At 37.9% G+C, this 24,469-nt stretch overlaps 1 protein-coding gene across 1 annotated transcript in view; it reads right to left on the bottom strand.

Moving 5' to 3' along the window:
• The window catches only part of bfsp1.L (beaded filament structural protein 1 L homeolog), a 39,299-nt gene that overhangs the window by 7,964 nt on the left and 6,866 nt on the right, over positions 1–24,469 (bottom strand). Inside the window, 4 exon segments of the mRNA NM_001092767.1 lie at positions 2,754–2,861; positions 10,950–11,042; positions 11,329–11,424; positions 17,876–17,936. Coding sequence (NP_001086236.1) covers positions 2,754–2,861; positions 10,950–11,042; positions 11,329–11,424; positions 17,876–17,936 — 358 coding nt within the window.

A 24,469-nucleotide genomic window follows, 5' to 3' on the forward strand; every position in this document is an offset into this window, starting at 1 on the left:
CAGGACAAAGTATTTTGCATGGAAGAGTAGTAATTTAAGTGCAGTAACACATAGGGGCAGATTTACTAAGGTTCAAGTGAATTTTCGAACAAAAAGTTTGAATTTCGAAGTAATTCTTTGGATACTTCGAATAGGATACTACGACTTCGAATTTACTTCGACTTCGATTCAAAGAAAAAATCGTTAGAAAATTCGACCATTCCATAATTGAAGTACTGTCTCTTTAAAAAACTTCGACTTCAAATTAAACCTGCCGAATTGCTATGTTAGCCTATGGGGACCTTCTACAAACTTTTTCTAAGTCTTTACACATTGAATAAAAATCCTTCGCTCGTACGCTAAAATTGTTGGAATCATTCGATTTAATTGTTCGATCGAAAAAATTTCGATTGTAGGAATTTCACATTCGGCCAAAAAAACGTCAAATTCGATATTCAAATTCAAAGTTTTTCAACTCGATGGTCGAATTTCAAAGTTTTTTGTACTTCGAAATTCGACCCTTGATAAATCTGCCCCATAATGTATAAACTGACCAATCTAGTATATCTAATTTTTTAAATTAAATAACTGACAGTTTCACTGGAGTTTCAATTCACATTTACAGACAAAAAATATAAAATCAAACAGTTCCTTAATTGCAACAGTGTCGGATTGATTCATTTAATCACTTGCGGTAACTGTAGGAAACAATATGTAGGCTGTACTATGAGGGCTTTGAAAGACCGTAGTTGATAACATATTAATCAGATAAAAAATACTATGGGGGTTATTTACTAAACTCTGAATGCAAAAATCCCGAAAAATTTGTGATTTTTATTTTATGAAATCAGACTTTTAAAAAATCCAGAATTTTTCAGAATTTATAAACCCCAAGGATGGAAAAATTTGAATTAGAAAATCCAGCATCTCAAACCTGTTGAGTCAATGGGAGAAGTTCTAATGATTTTTGTGCACTGGGTTTCATGCAAAACCCCAAAGTTTTTGTAGTTTCCAGGCCAAAAAGCATAAGAAATCTGAGTTTTCGAGGGAAAATCTGAAAAAATCATGAAAATTGGATTTTTTCCCAAAAAGCTAATTTTCGGGAAAATGTAATAATAAATAAGTGTAAAAAACCGGAGAGGAGTTTGTAGCAGAAAATGTTGAGACAAAATCAGACTTTGATAAATAACCCCCTAAATATCATGATAAATGCAATGGTAGTGATTTAAAGTATTTCTCAGCACTAGCAAAAAAACAGGTAAAAACAAATATTAGTGAAGGTGACATTTTTACACATACGAGAGGTTTATTGGATTTTTTGCTTACAGACACACTTGACTTTAGGGATGAATTTTACTTTTGATGTAATATGTTTTATATGGTTTTGAGATAATTTACCAGATTGAATTTGAAAACAGTGTAATATTGATTATAGTTGATACACATTTTGGATTGGTCTATTATACCCCAGAATGTGGTTAGTTTATACTACCACTGAGGAACATTATTGATTGTTATGATGCTTTGTCTATTAGGTATCTACGCAGATGGGCAGGGGACATCTAGATTGGTTTTTAAATGTGGGAGGGCTCATTGAGAGTTTATATTTACTGTATGTAAACCTCTGTATTTGTTCTTTGGATGCCTATGATTAGGTAAGCATCTAACACATTAGGGGGCAGATTTATCAAGGGTCGAAGTGAATTCGAGGGAATTTTCGAAGTAAAAAAATTCAAAATTCAAAGTAATTTTTTGGATACTTCAACCATTCGAATTTACTTCGAATTCGATTCAAAGTAAAATAGTTCGAATTTTCGATAATCAAAGTACTGTCTCTTTAAAAAAACTTCGACTTCAATAGTTGCCAAATTAAACCTGCCAAAGTGCTATGTTAGCCTATGGGGACCTTATAATGCATTTTTCTTTACACATCGAAGTAAAATCGTTCGATCGTGCGCTAAAATTTTGTTCAATGGCCAAATTTGGTGAAAAATCCTTCGACTTCGATATTCAAAGTCAAAGTATTTTAATTCGATGGTCGAATTTCGAAGTATTTTTTACTTTGAAATTCGACCCTTGATATATCTGCCCATAGGCTTTTTGTGGGGTCTAATGGATTTTAATATGTGACAATAAATCTTGCTTTTTAACTAAAAATGCATGAATGTAATTTTGTGGTTTGAGATTTAAAAAGATGGTGCAAGTATGGGACCTGTTATCCAGAATGCTTGGGACCTGGGGCTTTTCGAATAACGGATCTTTCTGTAATTTGGATCTTCATATCTTAAGTTTATAAGAAAACCCAAATAGGCTGGTTTTGCTTCCAATAAGGATTCATTAAATCTTTGTTTGGATAAAGTACAACCAACTACTTTGTTATTACAGAGAAAAAGGGAATCGTTTTTAAAAATTTGGATTATTTGGATAAAATTGAGTTTTTTTGAGCTTTCTGGATAATAGGTTTCCAAATAATGGATCCCATACCTGTACTGACATGGTAAAAGTCCAGCATTACATAATAAACTATTATTTTAAAAAAAATATATCAAGTGCACTTGCATTTTGTTATTGCATTGAGACAGGCGCCAGGTATTGACTTCCAGTCTGAGAATCCAAACATGGTGGGGGAACTTACTCTCTAAACATGACAGCGCTGACTTATGGCCAAAAACTATGGAGAGCTTTAACTGAGATTTGTTGTATCTTAAATTACTATAACACACAAAGAGCCTTTTTAAAAAAAATACGTATTATGGATATTCTGGTTTTATTACCTCAGACTGAAATTTTAACTTCTGAGCTTGAAGCTGACACAGAATGCTCTTATATTCCTCTAGCTGGCTCTGCAAGATTGGGATTCTTCTTTCAGATATCAGCTTTTCCTGTAGGAAACAGAAGGATTTAACCGGTGTCCTATGGCACACATTTACGTAACCAATATAAATAACACATAGCTACAATGATATACATATACATATAGACAAAGTGATATAATACATAGATAATGAAATAATATAATACATAGGCATTATACCCTACTTATTTTGCTGGGTTAAGTTCCTAATACCATAAAACGAAGAGACCTGCCCATTAGTGATGTTAGGGGCCAAGAAAACCTCGACCGGCACCAGACCCACCTTCCCACAACTCCATTTATAGACCAGCACCGACCCACTGATGATGTCACAAAACGGCAGGATGGAGCAGGCGTGAGTCTATAAAACAGGAAGTCGGAAGCTGGCAGTCTAAAGTCGTGGGCAGGAAGAGCAAGCAGATGAGCTCCGCCTAAACCTGAATGAGACCTGCAAGCAGGGCTGATCCTATCAAATGTGGGGCCCAATTGGGACCATGTTGGCGGGGCCCCTAGACAAAGTGTTTCTGGCTACTGACACACCAAGTATTTAGGAAAATAAGTGCATACAGGCACAAAATAGAAAGTAAAGGGGCAGACAAGGTAAGAGAGTGAGAGGGATGAAATAGGGGCACATAATAGGGGCACACAGGGTAAGAGAGAGAGGGAGGAAATAGGAGAGTGGACTGGGCCAATTAGTTTGGGGCAGGCTGGGCCGATTCAGCTTGGGAGCAGGCTTGGTTGGATTGGGGGCAGGCAGGGCCTATCAAGGTTGGAGGAAAGCTGGGCCTATGAGAGTTGGGGGCAAGCTAGACCTATGGAGTTGGGGGATAGGCTGGCTTATCAGAGTTGGGGGTGGGCTGGACCTATGGATTTGTGGATGGGCTGGACTCTCAAAGTTGGGGGCAGGCCAGGCAGCATCATGTGCTGAGGGAAATATTATCTGTGCTGCCCTGTGGTGCGGGGCCCCCAGAGGTGCGGGGCCCTATTGGTCCAATAGGCCTAAGGCAAGCCCTGCCTGCAAGAGGAGCAGCGTAGTCGGCTCAAAACCAGCCCAATCTGCAGGTATCAGGCCAGCCCACACATCACTACTGCCCATGTATAAGTGGTACCTATAAAATCTAGTCTGGAAAATCCTGGTGATTAATAAACAAGCAGTTGCATATGGCATGAAATGATCCAGTTAAGTTTCATCATTACATGGTTTTTGCAGCTGGTGGAAACATTTATTCGCTAGGGAAAAAAGTCACCATAGTTTTTGAACAATGTCAAAAAATGGTTCTTTCCCCTTTAATGACACCATAATATGCTATTAAAGAACAAGGGTAAAGGGAGGTTGGGAACAAGGGAATGCGAGAATCCTGTCTTGGTCTTGCTATTGGTATGGTTATCTGGAACCCTGTTATCCAGAAAGCCAGAAAAAAAAAGCCTGTTATCCAGAAATAATTTCCGTTTTTCAAATGATTTCCCTTTTCTCTGTAATAATTAAACAGTACCTTGAAAACACCTGGTCCCGAGCATTCTGAATAGTGAATAGCGAATTTGGGGCGTTTCGCCGAATAATTCAAACAAAATGCAAAACTGCGTTTTTTGGATGCCGGCGCACATTCGCTGGCGAAAATGTGCCAGCATCCAAAAAAAATGGACGCCGGCGTACATTTTTTTTTACACTGGTGAATTTTCGCGGCTGTGTCGCAAATTTATTAGCCGGCGCCGAATCGCGGGAATTCGCACCTGGCAAATAAATTCACCCATCACTAATTCTGAATAACAGGTCCAATACCTGAAACTAGAACTTGTAAAACAATGGGTACAAGGTATTTTAAATATTCACTTACTTCTCTAAATCACTCCCCTTACTTTAGTGGATGAGCATAATAATACGATAATTACTGAGGTTTTAGGGAACCCTAACCTTCACACTTTTAAGTGTATCTTTATATTCCAACTTATTCCAAAAACATTTGTTCCAAACAAGCTGTTCCAAATGAACAAAAACAAACTGGGAGCCATAACTGTTCAGTTAGTTTGCTTTTGAATCTGAGCGGGGAGTCAGGGATCAAAATCAACTAACTCCAGCCTTTATACATAACATTTTTGTCTAACCAACTATATAAGACAGGGCCGGACTGGGGGTAAAAAGCAGCCCGGGCAAAAAAAAATCAAAGCAGCCCACATGTAAACATGTGATGATCTTGTACACATCCACTCATATATTGGGGTAAAACTGCAAAAAATTATGTGCAAAATGAGCTGCCTTTCTTTCTTAAGTGTAATTCATGTAAAAATATGTTAAAGATTCTGCAGCCTTGTGCCTTTATATGGTCACAGAACCCCTCAGCGACTTCTAATATCCTTATCATTTACAGTAGGGGGTACATTATCCCTTATAATACATGAGTGATACTCCGAGTTCCCTGTATAACTCAGCCTGCAGCCTTGTGCCTTTATATGGTCACAGAACAAGCCCTCAGTGACTTCTAATATACTTATCATTTACAGTAGGGTATAGGGTTACTATAGACACCATCTCTCCCTACTATACCTGCTATCCCACAGTCACACTCCCTTCCCAGAGACTATTATCCACTGTTACTATAGACACCATCTCTCTCTACTATACCTGCTATCCCACAGTCACACTCCCTTCCCAGAGACTATTATCCACTGTTACTATAGACACCATCTCTCTCTACTATACCTGCTATCCCACAGTCACACTCCCTTCCCAGAGACTATTATCCACTGTTACTATAGACACCATCTCTCCCTACTATACCTGCTATCCCACAGTCACACTCCCTTCCCAGAGACTATTATCCACTGTTACTATAGACACCATCTCTCCCTACTATACCTGCTATCCCACAGTCACACTCCCTTCCCAGAGACTATTATCCCACTGTTACTATAGGCACCATCTCTACCTACTATACCTGCTATCCCACAGTCACACTCCCTTCCCAGAGACTATTATCCACTGTTACTATAGACACCATCTCTCTCTACTATACCTGCTATCCCACAGTCACAGCCCCTTCCCAGAGACTATTATCCCACTGTTACTATAGACACCATCTCTCTCTACTATACCTGCTATCCCACAGTCACAGCCCCTTCCCAGAGACTATTATCCACTGTTACTATAGACACCATCTCTCCCTACTATACCTGCTATCCCACAGTCACACTCCCTTCCCAGAGACTATTATCCACTGTTACTATAGACACCATCTCTCCCTACTATACCTGCTATCCCACAGTCACACTCCCTTCCCAGAGACTATTATCCCACTGTTACTATAGGCACCATCTCTACCTACTATACCTGCTATCCCACAGTCACACTCCCTTCCCAGAGACTATTATCCACTGTTACTATAGACACCATCTCTCTCTACTATACCTGCTATCCCACAGTCACACTCCCTTCATATAACATTTGCAGGAGAAATACACCTGTCCCTCAGGTTCATCCATTCAGTCCCCACCAGGGCCGGAACTAGGGGTAGGCAGATAAGGCACGTGCCTAGGGCGCAAAGCTGGGGGGGCGCCAGGCACGCGCCTCCTCTGTTGCCTACCCCCAGTCCAGTGCCCGACTCTTTGCGGTTTTTATAGATACCTGCGCTCCTGCGCATGCGCGCGATTACATTTCTCTCCGCTAGCGCATATTCGTACTAATTTGCGCATGCGCAGAAGAGCGAAAGAAGAAAAACCACCGCTTCTTGCGCATGCGCACGCGAGCACACATTGCGCATGCGCACTTGTGCTAAACCGGCGCTGCGTCCGCCGGCTTGCCTTGGGCGCCTGTGCGGCGTGGCCCGGCCCTGGTCCCCACCCCAAGCATCACAGTTGAAGATGTATAGAAAGGAATTAGTAAGGATTAGGAGGGTGTTATTTTCTTTATATTAATGAGCAGCACACTGAATCACATATAAACAAGCAATGTTCACCAGGGCACAAACAATAATAGCTGCCATTCCTAAATATAAATAATAGCTGCCATTCCTAAATATAAATAATAGCTGCCATTCCTAAATATAAATAATAGCTGCCATTCCTAAATAAAAAATTAATATAAATCATCTGTCCTTCCTTCATTTTTTGCATAAACCTTTCCTGATATTTCCCAGAAAAAAACTTTATCCAGAAACATTTTTCACAGCATCCTATTTAAACAAAAAATACCTCATTTATTCTGTAATAACAAGACAGAAATAGATCTTAATTAAGCCAGCATAAATCATTTTATTATGGGGTAGGATAAGACCAGCCCAAGAAGACTAAACAATCCTAAATATATTGAGAATGAAAGGTGGACAGCCCTCAGTACCCAGAGTACTCCATAGATGGGCTGCAGGGACACTCACACAGCACGGCAGCAGCAGCAGCGTGAGAGGAGTGGGAGGGGCAGAGCCACGTGGGAGATAGGACGGAGGAGCGGTCCTAGTGCCCATCGGATGCATTCAAAGAGCTCCTGAGGCAATCAGTGCTGTGTTGAAGGTGAGGAGCGGCCCACTTAAATAAAATGTAGAGCGGCCCGTCGGGAGAATGCCCGAACACACAGATTGTCAGTCCGGGCCTGATATAAGAATCATTTTTGATTTTGCACAGCCCATTTATTTACCCAGTTTTTATTTTTTACACTGAACTGTTCCTTTAAATTTATTGCGCGCAATTAAAGTTTCAAATGTAATTATATTTATAGAAGTATAAATATAATTAATTCAACAGTTTTATTAATAACAAATGTATTACAATTATATTACACTACAAGATCTCCTATGTGTGCTTAAATTTTATTTAACCCATTTAATTAGATCTGGGTTCCTGTGAAAACCTGGAACAGATGCACATTCATTAAGTATGTGGTTGGAGGAACTAAAAGCAGCTGAGAATCCACTGTGTCCTTCTGGGGCAATATTTGAATTTTGTCAGTTTTAATCACAAAAGAATGATGTCTTTGACATCCCTTCTGAATTGTATGACATAATAAACACAGAAATAAGATTATTGATGGAGGCTACTGTTTATTGCATTAGAAATCATGTATGAATAAATTCCGAGTCCTCCTTGGATGTGGTTTCTCAGAGCATTCTGTCCGCACCAAGGGAATTTAAGTCCATAAAAAGATAACACGGTTCACTGGTGACTAGCCAGATTCCTTAAATAACTTGATTCCAAGAAGTCTAGATTTGATTCATATATCAGCTCCATGGAACCTGCCAGTCTATTTCCCTGTGCCTCCAGAGCCAAGCATTCAATTAAAATAGGGCAGAATATTCCATGTGTGTCGTTACCCATTTAGCTACCCCTCACTGACATCTAATGATTCAAAATGATCAGAGGCTCCGAAACACTGATGTTCATACAGCATTGATATGTTAGCACTAAAGCCCAATAGTAAATGAGCCTCCAGATTGTATCTCCTTGTTAGGATAAGGCTCAAAAAACCTTCTAGTCTGGAGAGGTCCCAAATATGAGCTCACCATAGCGGGACAACAGAAAACACAGAACCACTTAAAACAACACAATACATGAATATAATGAACACGTACAACAAATTCCTTATAGCACATTGTTCCCAGGTTCCTCATCGCCTGCACCAATATACAGGTATGGGACCTGTTACCCACAATGCTCAGGACCTGGGGTTTTCCAGATAATACATACAGTATATATCTAATTTGGATAATCACATCTACTAGAAAATCATTTAAACTTAAAAGAAACCCAATAGGCAGGTTTTGCTTCCAGTAAGGATTAATTATTTCTTAAAGGAAAACTATACCCCCCAAACAATGTAGGTCTCTATTAAAAGATACTGAGTAAAACAGCTCATGTGTAAAACCCTGATTCATGTAAATGAACCATTATCATAATAATATACTTTTCTAGTAGTATGTGCCATTGGGTAATCATAAATAGAAAATTGCCATTTTAAAAAATAAGGGCCGCCCCCTGAGATCGTACGATTCACTGTGCACACATACAAACCACATGTAAGGTCACATGAGCCAATTAACAGACAGAGTTCTGCCTTTTGCTTCCTCACTTCTTCCTGTTACAGTTAGAGCTGCAGTATTTCTGGTCAGGTGATCTCTGAGGCAGCACAGATAGAGTCACAAAATGGTGGTTCAAGGCAAGAGATGTAAAAGGGCAAGATTTATGTAAATATATATTCCAGTTTGGTAAGATTCTTTAATATGTCATTCAATTTGATATAAACGATCTGTTGCTTAAGTATTCATTTTGGGGGTATAGTTTTCCTTTAACTGGAATTAAGTATAAGGTACTGTTTTATTATTACAGAGAAAAAGGAAATTATTTTAAAAAGTTTGGATTATTCGGATAAAATAGAGTGTATGGGAGATGGCCTTCCCGTAATTCAGAGCTTTCTGGATAGTGGGTTTCCATTTAACGGATCCAATACCTGTACCACTGTTTTCATCACAAGCAAAATAAATTAAACTTACGTTGAAAATAGATGCTTTCCATTACAAAAAATGCATAGGAGCAGCAGTAGTGCAACCTTATTTCTCATTCCCATTTCCCTTACCATTAATTAGTTAAGTTAAACTAAAGATGATGAATTATTTATAAACAGCTCCTTCCCTTCACCCTTTGTTGTTTTGGGTTACAGCTAAGGGTAAGGCCACACTAAGCGATAGCGCGGCGATTTGACTCGCCGCGACTATTCGCCGCGACTTTTAATCCTCAATCGCTGGCGAAACTTTGGCGCTGGCGTCTATGGGGAATCGCTGCGTAAAAACACACGCGGCGATCTTTTTTCTATTGTCGCTCGAAATCGCCTCGCTAGGCGATTTCGAGCGACAATAGAAAAAAGATCGCCGCGTGTGTTTTTACGCTGGCGATTTTGCGCGATTTCCCATAGACGCCAGCGCCAAAGTTTCGCCAGCGATTGAGGATTAAAAGTCGCGGCGAATAGTCGCGGCGAGTCAAATCGCCGCGCTATCGCTTAGTGTGGCCTTACCCTAAGAAGTACATTATGTAAGGTGATTGCACTGGTAATTAGATAATCTACCAAACATGGGGGCAGATTTACTAACCAGCGAAAAGTCGCCAGCGTCCACTTTTCACCCAGCGCAACACTTCACCAGACGATAATTTGCTCAGAGAAAGCTAATTCACTAAAATGCGGAGTTTCTCCCCCCCCCCCGAACGTTGGCGACTTTTCGTTAGCGTTACTTCGGCATTTGATAGTGAGGATGCACTAGTGTTCATTTCTGCCTAGCGAAACTTCACTAGTGATCTTGCGCTCAGGTCAATTTGCATAGGGCGGGAAATTTAAAGTTGCATGGACGTCTTTATGTTAAATGTTGGTGCATATACTTACAAGTTAAACTTTTTAAAAAAAAACACATGTCCAGGGAACCTTAATAAAGACAATAGAGTTATTCTAATGCCCTACACATGAGCCCACTGTAAAATGAATGTTCCATATGTTTGCAAATGTATGGGGGAAATCAGGTTACCCAAAAAAAGTTTGTTAGGTCTTTTGCAGGCAATCAGGCTGAAAAAAGGAAAAGACGCCAGCGTTTTTTTGATTTTGATGCATTTTTGGCTCACAGAATATAATGTAAGTTACAAAAGATTGAGGAAGATCTAGCTACTTTAATGCACTTCGCCTGGTGAAAGAGGTAACGTTCAGTAAATCTGCATTTAAGTGAATTTGTGGAGTAACATCCGTTAAAGTGCGAATGACCGCTAGTGCCAGTCTCTTTCGCTAGCAAATTGGCACCTGCGCCTGTTCGTAAATCAGCAATGTCCTTGCAGGTGGCAACGCTGTCGGAAAGTCGCTAGCGGTAGCCACTTCGCCCTTTAGTAAATCTGCACCATGGAGTAGCTTCAGTCTCCCTCTCCCTGCCCTGTTTATCTTGATGTCACTGTGCTCAAGACTTATACTGTGCAGCTTGTGGTGTTAGAGTTGCTTACTGTTGTGTAATGGCTGCATGAACCTGCTAATTATGCACTGTTATACGATTTTTTTTAAATTAAACCAATAAATGAAGTGTATGTTCAGCTGCCCCTTTAATAGAGTTGAACATTTCACCATTTCTCTATGTCTTTTTGTAAAAATTAATTACACAGGTCTTACCTCGCCCATGCCGACTGTAATAGCTGCTACAGGGGGTGTCGTTTGAATGATCTGCTGCAATATGCTTACATAGGTCTGGATTTCCATGAGGTTCTGTTGAATAAAAGTTTTACAGTTTGTTATTGTTTTTGCATGGGTCTGTAAAACCAAACACGTTGGTTCATTGGTCACAGCTTTTCCAGTGTGTCATATGACTGACATAATAAAAGCCAATCTGTGGTAGAGGAAATTTTTGTTATTGCCTACGTATATACATGTTGCTAGGAGATACTAACCAAGTGCATATTTGCCCAGTGTTTAAAAATGAGCCCTACCGTGATAGCATCTGTATTCATTTCTTATGTTCATAGTAAAAAACAATGCTTTGCAGATACTTTACCTTCTTGTACCTTTCCTTTGCTGCATTTATATCATCTTGCAGGAACTGTGATTGGATCTGTAGCTCAAGATTGCCGAGCAAAGCTTCATCTGCTTCCTTAAAGACAAAGAAAATTAATATAAAACAGCTGGCATTGCAATTCGAACTTTTTCACGGAAAAATCGGAAATTGATGCTGGCGAATTTTCACCAGCGAATTTTTGCGGGAGATTCACAAATTTATTCACCGGCGGCGAAATGCGGGAATTCGCCACAATTTATTCACCCATCACTACTGCTTAGGCAAATAGGCCTAATTTCTAATGATGGTATATTGATGTACTGTACACAGTTACACTGGCCAGGGCCCTTAAGCACATGCTGTAATTGAAGCACAGGTATAGGAAAAAGATTACAATCTTACTGGCAGTGCAAAGCTAATTTACACATTGATTCTGACCTGCCAGAGCTAATCACAGCCCACACAAGTCTTTAACAAGAATCCCCCGACTCCAGAGAACTTCCAAATGCCGAAATCTGCTCTGTGGGTGTACATAACATTAAAATAACTAGGGTCTCTCCCGGCCCTGTGCAACCCTAGTGAGGACACTGTATCTGTCTGTAAGTCACTATTACTCCACCCCTAGTTCTGGCTATGAATACAGTTGATCGTCCCTCAAGCCAAGACTAACATTTCCACAAGGCCTTGCATTTTCTGTTATTAACAAAGCTTTTTATTAAGATAATCACAGTTGTGTGCAAGGCTTTGTGGGAAAATTTTATTTTGAAGGTGCACATGTAGAAATACATTGCAGTTATCCGTGTAAACAATGGTAGAATTTGGAAATACAATATATGGATACGCCAGTAGAGAACAGTCAATCAGCTGCCTTATCTGTGTGTGCATATCCCACGCCGGCCACACATATAGGGAGCAGCTGTCAATTGGCTTTTCTCCACTGCCATACAGTATATATATGTAAGAAGTAGGATGGTTAGGTGGTGCTCTTGTATTATATAAGTTATATAATATTGAGATTGGCTGAAAGGAAGAACTAGTGAATGATGCCAGAGAGCATGAACGGGGCCGAATTTACATAGTTGGCGCCCCTAGGCCCGCTGCCGTTTGTCGCCCCTCCCCTTTATTCGCGCAAATTTTCATCATCTGGAATGGAGCAATGGGGATTGGCGCACGGGAAATTTAAAAAATGATTGTATCTCCTGAGCATCCCCAGTGTTTTTAAACCAATGTGGGTGTGGTTGGGCAGCATGCCGCCCCCCTAAAATCCTGCCACCCTAGGCCCAGGCCTAGGTGGCCTTTCCACAAATCTGGGCCTGAGCATGAAGCTCCTCCCCTCAGAAAGGTACTAAGCAGAACAGTTAAATAGGTTAAATGGATAGAGATGGTGGTAGGATAGAGTTGTGGAGCTCACTGTAAGCAGTAAGAGTGCTAGGTTAATAATATGAGCATCTGAGTTTCCTCCAAGGAGAAACAAAGGAACCAGTGTCCTGAGGTACCTCACTCAGATAGGCACCCAATGGAAAAGGGTCTAGGTTAAGCAGGGTCGAATATGCCTCAAATGCAAGGCTGACCCCTGTGCCGCCAGTCTGTAAGAAGATACAGAGTTCCTGACTGGAAGGAAGGAGAAGGGAAATAGGTAGCAGGCTGAGGCCCAGTGGCTTGGGGTAAATAAAGTGTTCCTGAGTTTATTCGCAACATCATGTGAATCTCAGTTTATTCAGTACTAAGGTGTGCTACCTCAGATGTGTGCTGGTGGGGCAAACACTAGTTGGTCCAGTGTTTCAAGAAGTTATAGGCCACCGCGTTACATATACACCAGCAGAAAATGGCCAATAGCCTTCTCGGTACCCTTACTTTTTTTTATAAAAGTCAGGGACTTCTTTCAACTGTGTTTCTTACAACATGGCCCTTAATCTATGTATATTTAGACTTATTTTTATTAGTTTGCCCTCTCTGTGTGTACTTTTCTACATTGCAATATTGCACTGAGCTGCATATTCCAGTAGTGCTACATAAATATAATGTAGCTATATACACGTACATACAAGGTCTGAATGTGCCAAATGCGGCGGTACGGGGGGAGCGGGGCCCGGCTGCGAGTCACGCACCAGGGCCCGCCCCCCTCAACGAACGCTACTGCCATTACTCCCCCACTGCCCTCCCCCGGGGGCAGGGTCCCATGGATAGCAGCCCCTTTGGGTCATTTACACCCCACAGTCTGTCCCTGCATATATATATATAAGCACCTATAACATCCTTTCCTTATATATTTTTTTTATTTTTTTTCCTGCAATAAATGTATCATTCATACCGATATGTTATGCAAAAAAGCAATTAATCATTAATCAATTTTTTGACGTCATCAAATCTTAATGCATAATTGCACAAATGATTGCATTCATATAATTGCAAGCAGAAGAATTAGCCATCTAAAAATAGAAGCTGCACATCCACATTAACAAAGATATCTGATGCCTTGTTCAGCAGCTAATTATGTAAATGACGGTGCTTCAATAACAACGTTGCTGTAGGTTTGCCAGAAGCTGTAAGTTAGATGATTAGTAGTGTGCTACGTCTAGCACAAAGGCTGCCAAGGAGACCAGACTCCAAAACACTTCACTGTACTTTTAATGAGCAACGGACAATTCCAATATGGCAAGAGAAATAAGGTTCCTACATTATTTATGTAGCTCCGTCTTAATTTAACACCTGTTGCTCAAGATAGTTTTTTTTTCTGCTTCCTAAGAGAGTCAGAAGGCCATGTTTTTCAGAAGACTTTCTCCAAATGTATAAAGTTTTGTGGAGCCTTAAAAGATTACTATTATCTTGAAAATGCTCGTTTTCTGAAACCCTAATTTGTGGGCCAGATACATTAATGGGAATCAGTCAGAAAATGTTCTTTTTCATAAATCAGTATTTCAGTCTTGTCCTCAAATGCTTCATTCTACCCTACACGCATGTGCAGCTGATCAGTATCTTACCTTCAACTTTCCCTTGAGTCAATAATAAATAACCAAGTAAAAGTACCTTGTTATTTTACTGGCAAACCACTTACATGGACAAATCACAGAGGTTGCAGAGGGAACAGATGCCTAACAAGCCCCATCTTCTGTGTACAAGGGACTGTTTAATTATTACAAATAAAAAGGAAATAATTAACAAAAATAAATGTATTATTTGTGTCCTCTTCATTTTTTAGAGTACACCATTAGGGAGGGATCCTAAGGGAACCAACCACTTATGCATTAAATCATTTCATACTGAGTATGAGCAGAGGCATATCTCAAATCCAACATGGTCAAAAGCAATGGTGTCTAAAAGTGGTTCCAGTATACCTGGGCATATGTACAGTATTTATACATTCATACACACCATTTACCTTCTTTTTGGTAACAATGTTTTTACTTGTTTACTGGTGTTGCTAATATGATTCAGGGTTAAGCAAACACGTGTACATTTTATCCCCTGTTCTAGTAACACATAGAAACCAATTAGCGGGTAGCATTTTATAGTTTGTTGTGAAAACATCTAACTGGTTGACATGGGTAATAAATTACACTAACTCAATGAAGTCTTCCCATATTACAAATGAAGGGTTGTTATGGAAAGTGTGTATGAATATGTAACCCCATTTTAGAAATGTAGTATTCAAACAGTACCAAGGTATCAATGGGGTAGATTCACTAAAGGGCGAACACTAGCAACAATTTGCCAGCATTGCCACCCGCAGGGACATCGCCAATTCACTAACAGGCGCCAATTCGACGCCGATAGTGTTCGCCAGGCAACTTTTCACCAGAGTTGACTTCACCACCTCAGACCAGGTGAAGTGCTAAAGAGAAGCTCAATCTTCCTCAATCTTCTGTCACTTACATCATATCCTGTGTGCCGAAAATGCATTAAAGTTCCAAAAACGCTGGCGACTTTTACTTTTTTGAAACGGGATTGGCTGCAAAAGTCCTGACAAACTTTTTTTTGTGGAACTGGTTCACTCCAGACATTTTATAACATATGGAATGTTTCTGCCCAATATGTCCTAATAAACATTTTGTATTTTTTTAATCTATTGGACCTTTATTTTTCCGGAGGAACTTAAAATTATTGGAATGTTATTGTGGACTTGCACCCAGGGACTGGAGTGAACTGTGAGTATACCCTCTTGTGAACATTTATTCATTTTTGCTTTATTTTTCTATTACACTTTTCCTTGGTAGTACCAATACTATGGCTTTGTGCATCATTCATTTTTTGCAAAATAAAGGAAAACATAATAGGTGATTTCCCTAACCAGTAGGGGAGTTTACTCTGTGGGTCCCTACAAATAAATGTGAGGACTGTGTGAAAAAAACAAATAAAAGGGGGGGGGCACACTACAGAAATGCCAAAGACTTGGGTAACAATATCCATAAAGTATTAGTGGTAAATCATTCCCTTGTAAAAAAAAAACACTACACATAAGTAAAATATATATAAAAATATATAATTTCTGTGTTCTGTTTTGTTTTTCCCTCTGTTTCTCTTTTGTTGTATTTTGTGGAGATTTCAACTGATTTATTTGCTGCGTATAACGATGTGCCAAAGGTTCAGCCATGAAACTATGATTAAAAAACATAACTACATAACTGAGCAGATGAAACGTTGGCCTGTTTTATAGCTAATACAATCCAGCCCACAAGTAGAGCCCTACAGAACATGTCAAACTCAAATGTTCTTTTTCTTAGCCTTTCTTTCAAAACATTCAGAGCTTTCTCCTTTGAGTTGGTAATTGTTTTTACTGGATACCTGTTATTGATCATACCTGTGTGTTCTTAGAAGCAGATAATCCCCCAGTTCCTACAGTGAATGCCGAAGACAGTTAACAATTTTTATTGTTTTACTTGTTAAAGCCACGTCAGTTGGCTCCATTCTGAATACTTATTAGGTGTCTGATCTGTGCACTTATTCCTGTCTGTATATTTAAAACAATGTCAAAGTTAACTTGCAGTTCTTTTGAAAGATAATCCAGACTGATTTCTGAAAATCCTGGTGGGGAGAAACGGAACCTGATATTTTGCTATTGTTTTGTATGTTTCCTTGCTCTGCTCCCTATGCAGAACTGAGGACTGTTTTGTCCTTTGTAACCAGCCACCTTTCGGCTATGTCTTCAATGCTGAAATGAACTGTTACACTCTATTCACAGACAGGTCCTGCCATTTTTGACTGGCTTTTTTAAATATTTTGCCCAGTTACATGATAATATCATTAAAAAAAAATCGAATAATAAATATGCCGAAAAAACTCTGCAGATTAGGTCGAAGTTTGTGGCTGGAAATGTTGAGATAAATTTGGACTTTGAGAAATAACCCCCTTAGTGTCCTATTTGTGCAGCCTACATATTGCTTTTGGCATTTAAGGAATGTCACTAAATAGATCACTGTAGGCTGATTACAATTTATATAGTACCTTATCTTATAACAGCTGCTAGCACATCCTACATACTGATTGGTTGTATGGATTTGTAGACCAATAATTATTTTTTCACCTTTTACTACTCTACTCTACTCTACTACTAAACACTCAAGTCCCTATCCTGGAGGGTGACACCCAGGTTACTTCTGATATTCTAGATGGAGCCTCTGGCTGTTATGCTAACTATCCTGATGCAATCTCTCACTCCCTTCACACACTTTTTTATGTGGTTTCTGGGACATCTGCTTAAGTTGAAAGACCCATGTTTAGGTTGTAATAAATTACGAGATGAGAAGAGTTGAAAGAGATAATGCATCTTCAAATATTCTTATATACTGGGCTCGATATACCATTAGGGCAAAATGTTAAGTGCAAAAAAATTGCCATTTTTTTACCCAAAAAGGATTGTTTCCCCAGAAAAAGTTGAGTTGAAAATTATGCTTATGGCATTCAGTCAGTAACTATATAAAAATGTCTTAATTGTGCTACATTTCACAAAAAAATTAATCTTGTATGCACTGCCTGGTAAACTGCATAGGTAAAATACTGGTTTCCATAACACTTCTGCATGTTTCTCACTGTGAAGGCTCAGCCATAATAATAGTCTTAATCACATTATGTATGTCTTTTTTAGGGTTGTGCCTTCTAATAGTAAATAAGCCACTGTTAATGGTTAATATGACTTGAAAAACAGTAGAATGTGACTGTTTTCATGCAATTGTGTTTTTTTTTGCTTAATCTTTTTTGTAAATAAGCTGGAAATCAAGGGAGAAAACTACATGCAAGTTAAATCGAATTGTTTTGCCTGAGGAAGGGGCCTGTGTGCTCCGAAAGCTTGCAATTGTTACTTATTCAGTTAAAAGGTACAACCAAACTTTACATTTTCTGCATTTTTTCAATGGCTAACACATTATAACATCTTAAAACTTTAAAAACTCAAAAATTCAAATATTAGGAAATCTGACTGTTTATGGACTGTTATTTTGGCATCTTTGCAGTGCACTTTTGTACAGCGGCTGGTGTATGCTCGTATCTATGTACAGTATATTTGTTATTAAACGGTAAGGGGTACAAAAATTATATATGGCATCACACTTACCTTATTAAGATTTTCAAGATTGTCTTTAAGATGCAGCTGGTACTCACATTCATTTTTATATCTACAAATCAAACAAAAGATCTAAAATAAATCCCAATATACAAATACTTACAGTGTACGCCACAGTAATGAAACCCAGATTCCTACTGCAGACTCTGTAAATCGTTATCTTTGCATAGATATTATATCTTTCAAAATAAAACCATCACTAATGTTAGCTTATATTCAGCCATCCCTGCTGAGAATGCAGTTACATGCTGATAGAGAGACAATTCCTCTTGTAGTCTAATACTATAATTGTAGTTTTCTTTACCAGAATATGTGTTCTGAACACCATTACATTCTTGCTATTACAGTGGAGCTAGAAGTGCTTCCTTCCCAATCCCACGCTAATCAGATCATTTTAATGAAAAGGCCTTCAGCAACGTCATACTATAGAAATGGATCCCCTGACCTTTTTAACACCTAAAAATGTCATGCTTTGAGATAAATCCGAGACAATGAGTGCACATATTGTGTACACCTGAAAATCAATCTATATCCATATGGGGTTTTATTACTGTGTTGGCTGCGGCAAGAAAATATTTACTTAACATTTAACAGAAAGACAAAATGTGCATATTGGACGGTGCACTATACAAAGGAAATTGGGTTATTTAATCCACAAAAGTATGTTTGGGTTTAAAAGTGAAGTTCTGTCAAAATTGCATTCTAATTGCATGGCTCACTCTCCTTCGTCTTTTCCCAAATCTGTCACAGTTCCTCCACATTTTATTCATGGGATTCTAATTATATTATATCATAGCATTCAGTAAACAGTTTTCCATTTTCTGTTCAGATTAATAAATGATTCTGAGCCCTCTATATTACATACAGAAATTTGCCTTAGATATTTTGTTAGGACCAAAAAAAACAATGACAATATTCAAATATGTAATGTTATTAAAATAGCATAAGTCTTATTGGAAATTGTCCCTGTACTACTTATAATGCCAAAATGCCAAAATCATTTTTTTTAAATATCAACATTTTGAGATGATAATTATTTACCCTTGAGCAGACTAGGTGAGGAGTATAAAAGGCAAAATAAATACAATTTCCTTAGTAGTTGGGGTTTTAGGGATCTCAGCTCTGGATGGTGATGAATATGCATGAGCAAAATGTTTTGCTTGTACTAGGGATGCACCGAATCCAGGATTCGGTTTGGGATTCGGACAGGATTTGGCCTTTTTCAGCAGGATTCGGCCTTCTGCCCGGCCGAACCGAATCCAAATCTTAATTTGCATATGCAAATTAGGGCTGGGGAGGGAAATCGCGTGACTTTTTGTCACAAAACAAGGAAGTAAAAATGTTTCCCCTTCCCACCCCTAATTTGCATATGCTAATTAAGGTTCGGATTCGGTTCGGTATTCGGCCGAATCTTTCTCAAAGGATTCGGGGGTTTGCCTGAATCCAAAATAGTGGATTTGGTGCATCCCTACCTTGTACAGATTCGCAGTGAAAAGGCATATTTGGTGAAAATTCCTGCAAATCTGTCCTAGAATTTTGCCATGCATTTGGCATGAGAAAAAAAACCCCATTGACTACAGTGTATTTGGTTCAAGGAAAAACACCCACTATGCATTTGGTGTGAGAAAAAAACTTTTGCTGCATTTGGCATAATGTAACTATTTAATGACTAGTGATGGGGGAATTAATTCGGCAGACATGGCTTTGTGGCGAATTTATGCACTTCGCCACCTTCAAATATTTTCACGAAACTGCTGCGAAATTTGCTGTGACAAAAAAAGTTGCGCTCATAAAAATTGTTGCGTGTAAAAAAAATTTGACGCCCATTGATTTTAATGCAATTGGATAAAATTGTTGCACGTCAAAATTATTTTGATGACTATTGACTTTAATGCATTTGGACAAGACAGTTGTTTGTATAAAAATTGGCGCACACGTAAAAATCAACGTGTGTTAAAGTAATGTTGACGCCCATTTACTTCTATGTTTCTAATTTTTCATTGTTTCACAAATAATTTGGGAGTTTCGTGAATTTTTCAGCAAAATGGTACAGATTCGTTCATCACTATTAATAACTATATTTTTCAGTGAAAAAGGATAATTTTGCTCATCACTAGTGATCAAAGTTTAATGAAGCTATTGAAAAAGGCAGAGTAAAGTCTTAAAAGAACACCTCACTCTAGTTTCACAAATAATGATTTTATACAATTTTGCTTAACATTTTCCATCTGGGAACCATTTTTATAAAATTGCAGTATGATCTGACCAAAAAAAAACAAGTTAGTAGTAAAGTGGCATTAAATATCTGAAATTGGAGATACAATGTTTATGCTTTTGGTGTTAAATGGTTTTTTGGCATAAACATTTTATTCCACGTTAACTCTGTTTTCCCCTTCTGTGAATTAATTAATATTTTGGGTTTCGTTCTTTGGAGCCAGAGCACAATAGAATTCAAATGAAAAAAGAATCTATGGAAATATCTCAATTGCTTAGAAACTATCTATCTATCATCAGAGGATGATTCATGAGCTTCTTGAGTTATGCTAGTAGTTCAATTTAATAAAAACTGACAGAAACATCATGCAGCTTTCGAAGATTCTCTTGGGTGTTTTTGCATCCCAGAAATGAATGTGAGAAATAATAAATGCCCAAGAGCAAGAAACATAACTTAAGATTTCTCAATTGCGAGAAGTGAGTGAGAACAAGATGTGCACCCAGATTTTGATATCTGCCACACAGACATTATAATAATGTCAACATTAGACGCCACTGCACTTTTTTAAATTAAAAAATAAACATTTGTGCAAAAAATTACAGTGACAACATTCCTTTATTAGATATATAATTAAATATATAAGTGCCCCCAGCCAACTACAAATCCTGTGATTTGAGGACTCAAAAATGAAAAATAAATCTGCCCTGCCTGCTAAAGAGAAGAGGAGCAGCCGGACTGCAGAGAATCCATGTCATCTGGCCCTAGCCTAAGGTATACAATTGTGTGTTCCACAGAGCTCATGCAACCCAAGGTCTAACTGCAACCACAGGATCCATGACACCCAAGTTAACAGCCTATGTGCCTTCCTCTCACTCCTTATGGATCCAGTCCTGCTGAATGTAGTTCCGCTAAGCTCAAAATCAAGGAGTAAAAAACATGGCAGATTGCATTTTAAATCATACTTTACATGTCATAAAGGACCCCTAAATCCTTTCCTAAAATGTTTTGTAAATCAACAAAAAAATTGATTCAAAATTCAATTAGAAAATTCAATTTAAAAAAAATGCAAAAAATTTTGAATTCAAAAATTCAGCTTAAAAATTCAACACTTCAACATCAGCAAATTTATAGCAGATTGTAGTTAATCTCATTTTACTTAAAGATGATACTTAAAAGAACCTGAACTTTCTTCTTTATGTCTACAATATTCCATCTTGAAATTATCCTAGACAAAGTGCAGTCGTCTTCTTAACTGCATCTCTATTATGTATGTTAGTTACGGTGGATTAGTATCTCCAGTGATCCACTGGAAAGCACTTTAAACTGGACCTTCCACAGGCAAAAATGTTCCCTAGGGAGGACCATTTAGGTCCAAACCATGATGTGGAATGCACTTTGGATAAGCCATTGCACCAATACAGTATAATGTTCACCAGTATTTTTATGATACATCTTCAATTTATCACTACATCAGTTATAAGTATTCAAAAGTTTCCAGAAACTGCCCATTTCCATGACTGATATGCTAATCAATTCTCTGTACTGCACCAATTGATTATAGGAATTTGGAGTCTTGTGAACTTTTGCCAAGAGCACAATGGTTCCATGTTTTTGTAGGACAGGATATGAGATTTTTGTTGGCATCTTGGATGCGCACATATGTCTTTGTGGCTTATCTTTTACAGATGCATTTGCTATTTTAATTAGAGAAATGTTTGGATTAGGTGCATACTTGACACATTTGTTAGATCCGAAACCATATTGCAGATTCCAGAGAATGTGCAGTTCTTGTACTGTATACATAAACTGAAATATGTCTTGTGTATTTTTTATAGCATGGCAAGTTTAAGAAATATAGACAAATCTGGTACACTCTCCAATCATTTGGCCTATGGACTGCCTTGCTTTTTTAATTGTTCTTGCAAAATGTAAAAATTATCTGAACAGCAGGATCATCAGCTGAAAGTTGTTAAGGTCATATAGAAGTTAATGGGAGCTGAAATTTAGAAATTTAGAAAATTTCTGAATTCTTTTTTCTAAAAATTGTCCACAAAATTCACATTTTGGAAGTTTCAGAAGTATTCAGATTTTTTTTCAGATCGTTCAATGTAATTTTTCATTCATACTCCTTTGAATTGGATCTTTTAATAAATGTCATGACATACAGTAAGTAGTTTTATAGAAAGTGAGTTTAGTCGTGGTTTCAAAAACCTTTAAAATGACTAAAATCCAACCTTGATAACCTTTGATCCACATTTTGTACAATATTATTGGTACAATGTGACATTTTTGGAAGGCCTGGTTGGGAGTAATTGAGTAAGGTCTATGTGAATCATGAATATATCCCAGTCTTTTGGTTTGAAATATTTTATTTGGTTTTCACAATAAACCATAAAAGTCAATATGATAAATAGTTTGCAGAATAAGAAGATTAATACAATGACATATTATACAGAATTTATAATTTACAATGAAGTAATATGTAAAATAAAATAGAAACTAACAAGAACTAACTATCACTTATAAGCCAGTCTTAAAATTAAGATCTATTGCCTTTCAAATGCTAAGAAGAAATCCTGAAAATACAGTAGGTTGATGTGTTTTTAGAGCTTAGTGCAAATTGTCCAGGCCTCAGAGATACAAATACACATATGGGGTTCCCTACTTACAGAGTTTGGATAATCTAATTTCCAGAAAATCATTTTGCACAAGGTCAATACCACCCAATTCACTTGATGCTAGTCAGTTGTGATTATAGATTTAACCTTCTAGGAGAATGCTGGATCTACCACCAGTAAATGGCATCAACACACGCTCCATTTTCAATTAATTCTAACACATTGCATTTTTAACTTGCGTTTGCAAATGGGAGTTCATATGTACAGGTATGGGACCCGTTATCCAGAATGCTTGGGACCTGGAGTTTTCCGGATAATGGATCTTTCTGTAATTTGGATCTTCATACCTTTAGTCTACTAGAAAATCATGTAAACATTAAATAAACTCAATAAGTTGGTTTTGTTTCCAATTAGGGATGCACCGATTCCAGGATTCGGTTCGGGATTCGGCCTTTTGTCAAGATTCGGACGAATCCTTCTGCATGGTCAAACCAAATCTGAATCCTAATTTGATATGCAAATTAGGGGCAGGGAGGGAAACCGCCTGACTTTTTGTCACAAAACAAGGAAGTAAAAAAATGTTCCCCGTCCCACATATGCAAATTAGGATTCGGATTCAGTTCGGTATTCAGCCGAATCGTTCACGAAGGATTCGGGGGTTTGGCCGAATCCAAAATAGTGGGTTCAGTGCATCCCTACTTCCAATAAGAATTTATTATATCTTAGTTGGGATCAAGTACAAGGTACTGTTTTATTATTACAGAGAAAAAGGAAATAATTTTTTAAAATTATTTGGATAAAATAGTGTCTATGGGAGACTGTCTTTCCATAATTTGGAGCTTTTTGGATAACTGGTTTCTGGATAATGGATCCCAATTCAACAAGTGAAATGATAGCCAGTTATTACTTTACTTAGAAACTGTGAATATGAAAATAATTTGACCTGATTAATATTCTCTCAATGCCTTTGTCATATTCTATATGTTAGCTATCAACTCTAGAGCCTACAGACAACTCCTATCTATTGCCTAAACAAAACTCTGCAAAGTCTATTGTTTTCAGTGGAACTTTAGATATTACAGTGGATATCAAATGTCTACATTGAAATTACAGCTTTGTTTATGTGTCAAGACAAGTTATCTCACACATTTTTAATGTCTTTACTCTTCTGACCAACAATATTAATATGAAAAGCAAATGGATAATTTACAGGGAAATACAATAAAAAAATAAGACTTCCAACGGCTGGTTTGAATAAGTATGTACTGCTTTTCTAATGCTTTATAATGGGGATTGAAACTATGCCCAGATAGAACCAGTCCCTTTCCAAATCATGTTAAAATTAAGGGTCATGTTTATGAAATCTACTCTTGTTAATTAGGCGAATGTGAAAGTCATAAACAAAAAAAGAGAAATTGCACAGAAAAGAACAAAAAAAATCTAATTTTGTAATGTGCTATTCAGCGTTAGATGGTTATTACATTATGAATTTTAATTGTGCATAGGGCATTCTGAATTTGGCTTATTTTTGGCACAGTAGTTTTTTTTTATATTCATACACCACAGACGCAAACTATTAAATGTCTAATTGTTTTTCCATTGGCAGAACCGTTGCTAAAGACTTTTGGAGGTTCACAAAGCCTATATTAAACACACACACATTTGCATTGTGCATATTTATACTTGTATGTATTCTTATCATATTCCTCTATTCAGTTTTGTACACTGAAATTTTATATTTGCCCCATATAA

Source organism: Xenopus laevis, chromosome 5L, assembly GCF_017654675.1.
Source record: "Xenopus laevis strain J_2021 chromosome 5L, Xenopus_laevis_v10.1, whole genome shotgun sequence".
In the NCBI taxonomy this organism is placed as follows: domain Eukaryota; kingdom Metazoa; phylum Chordata; class Amphibia; order Anura; family Pipidae; genus Xenopus; species Xenopus laevis.